The 1,998-nt window shown below is 28.3% G+C and overlaps 1 protein-coding gene across 1 annotated transcript; it reads right to left on the bottom strand.

Annotated features, from left to right (window-relative positions):
* Positions 1–404: 404 nt before the first annotated feature.
* Positions 405–1,054, bottom strand: LOC118070866 (double-stranded RNA-binding protein Staufen homolog 1-like; the record flags this gene model as incomplete). The annotated part of the gene is made up of 2 exons (XM_035089711.1): positions 1,026–1,054; positions 405–957 (listed from the first exon to the last, which is right to left on the bottom strand). Coding segments are annotated over exons 1-2 (582 nt in total), but the record flags the coding sequence as incomplete, so codon positions are not given.
* Positions 1,055–1,998: the final 944 nt, after the last annotated feature.

Below are 1,998 nucleotides of genomic sequence, written 5' to 3' on the forward strand. Positions count from 1 at the left end.
AAACTAATGATTGGTGCAAAGTTAAACATTCAATTAAAGAAGCAAGCATGGCTGGTTGGAAATATTTAGGCCAAAACTTGAAAAAATATTGGCAGATTAATATTTCTTTAAGTAAATTAGAAATTAATATATATTATAAATATAAGAAATCCGAGCATTTGCTGTAATTGTTATAAAATATTTATCATTTAACAATTATATGTACTTTGTTGGTAAGTACATATTTTTTATAAGTCATTGTGCTACTTTTATTATTCAGAATAACTGAATGTCATGAAATAAATTTGCAATTCTTACGATATATCATACTATATCAATGTTACTAGATCAGAATCGAAGCAGGATAAATACCTTGACTTCAACACTATTTATGAGAATTCAAAATGAAATATAAACGAGCATACCTTTGGAAAATCACTAAATTCTACTTCAAAATTCAGAAGTTGAGCAAGATATTTAAGTTGCTCCTTTGGAGAAATACCAGAAGGATTACTTTGTTGTTGTTCTCGTAATTCTTCAGCAACTACTTGAATACTTGGCCCACTATTTGATTTATTTTCCTGACCACCATCCACTAATAGTAGTCCAGGTACCAACTGTCGTCCAATTGTACCACCAACCGAATGATTTGGGGTTTCATTTTGATGTTGTTGTTTTTCATCTTCAAGGAATGTTACTTTTCGAGGTTTCCCTTCTACATTAGATGTTTCACTGTCTGTTGTTTTGATCGATGATTTAATTGGTTGTATCTCAGGTTTATTATAACCAAGTTTAGTTAAAAGTGCTTCAGCTGCTGCACGTTTACCAAGTTTTTTATTAGATCCGATTCCACGTGCAGTATGATTTCCAATAGAAACTTCCATGAGAAATTCACGACGTCGTGGAGCACCTTTTTCTTCAATCAAAGTATATACTGGTTCTGGTTTTTTCTGAGCTTGTTGAATTTGAACATGTGTTCTTTTATTATTATTTGCTTATCTAAATTTAATACTCATCATTTTATAACATTTAAGACAATAAACTACTTGGCAAAAAATATTAAACATGCATACATGCCTACAAATAAAGTACTTCAACCAAATTAAATGAATAGTGATTTTTTTTGAAATTAGTTTACAGATTAGTTGAAATGAATTGTAAATATAATTAAACTCTTGTAAATGTCATAATTTTAGTTCTAAAAATACAACCTGACTATTTAGATTCTCAATTATTATATTAAGAACTTTTATTCTGCCGAATATTCTATTTTCAAGCTTTAAGACATCAGTTCTTTTTTGACGATGCATCGACAAGTTGGTGTTATAACTGTTCTTTACAATAAACATACTTTTACACCATATTATATTGTAATCGATTCTAAAAAACATAAAAATAATTATACATATTTTCGTTAAATTTTCTTTTCACATTTCATACGAATTATTTTAGTAAAAATTTTTATTTCAAAGACCCCTTCTGATCTTTTATTTGTCATTTTTTCTTTTTCAATAACAATTAAAAACTTGTGAATAGTGGATTTAGTAAACCAACCTTCGATGCATCCTGTTGTCCCGAATAATAAGTCCAAATCGTTAAGACTATAAGCTTTTCCCTGTATTATTCTCCTGAATGAATTGTCAAAATGTCATTAAAAAATATTCCATTAACCCCCAAGAACCTTTTCCCAAAACCCACCTGTTTCTTAACAATGTAGTAGAATAATTGTTGTTTTCAAGAAAGTTCATGAATATTGACAATTCTATTCATTTAAAAACTAAAGGTTTAATTTCTAACCTGTTTTGATCTCGTAGTTGATTTTGCATCGAATGATGATGATGTCGTAACATTATAAAATGAGTGGTAAGTAATCTGGAAGTGTACAATGTTAATAAATTTATAGTCACCACATGAAAGAATTGAGTAAAGTGATTTTTGAGTAAAAAAAAAAAGTAACTGTTAGCACTAAATACTTTAAGATCAATGAAAACATATGAGAACACTATTATTGATATTTAA

This window comes from Chelonus insularis, unplaced genomic scaffold, assembly GCF_013357705.1.
Source record: "Chelonus insularis isolate UGA/USDA-ARS -01 unplaced genomic scaffold, ASM1335770v1 contig_706_pilon, whole genome shotgun sequence".
NCBI classification, from domain to species: domain Eukaryota; kingdom Metazoa; phylum Arthropoda; class Insecta; order Hymenoptera; family Braconidae; genus Chelonus; species Chelonus insularis.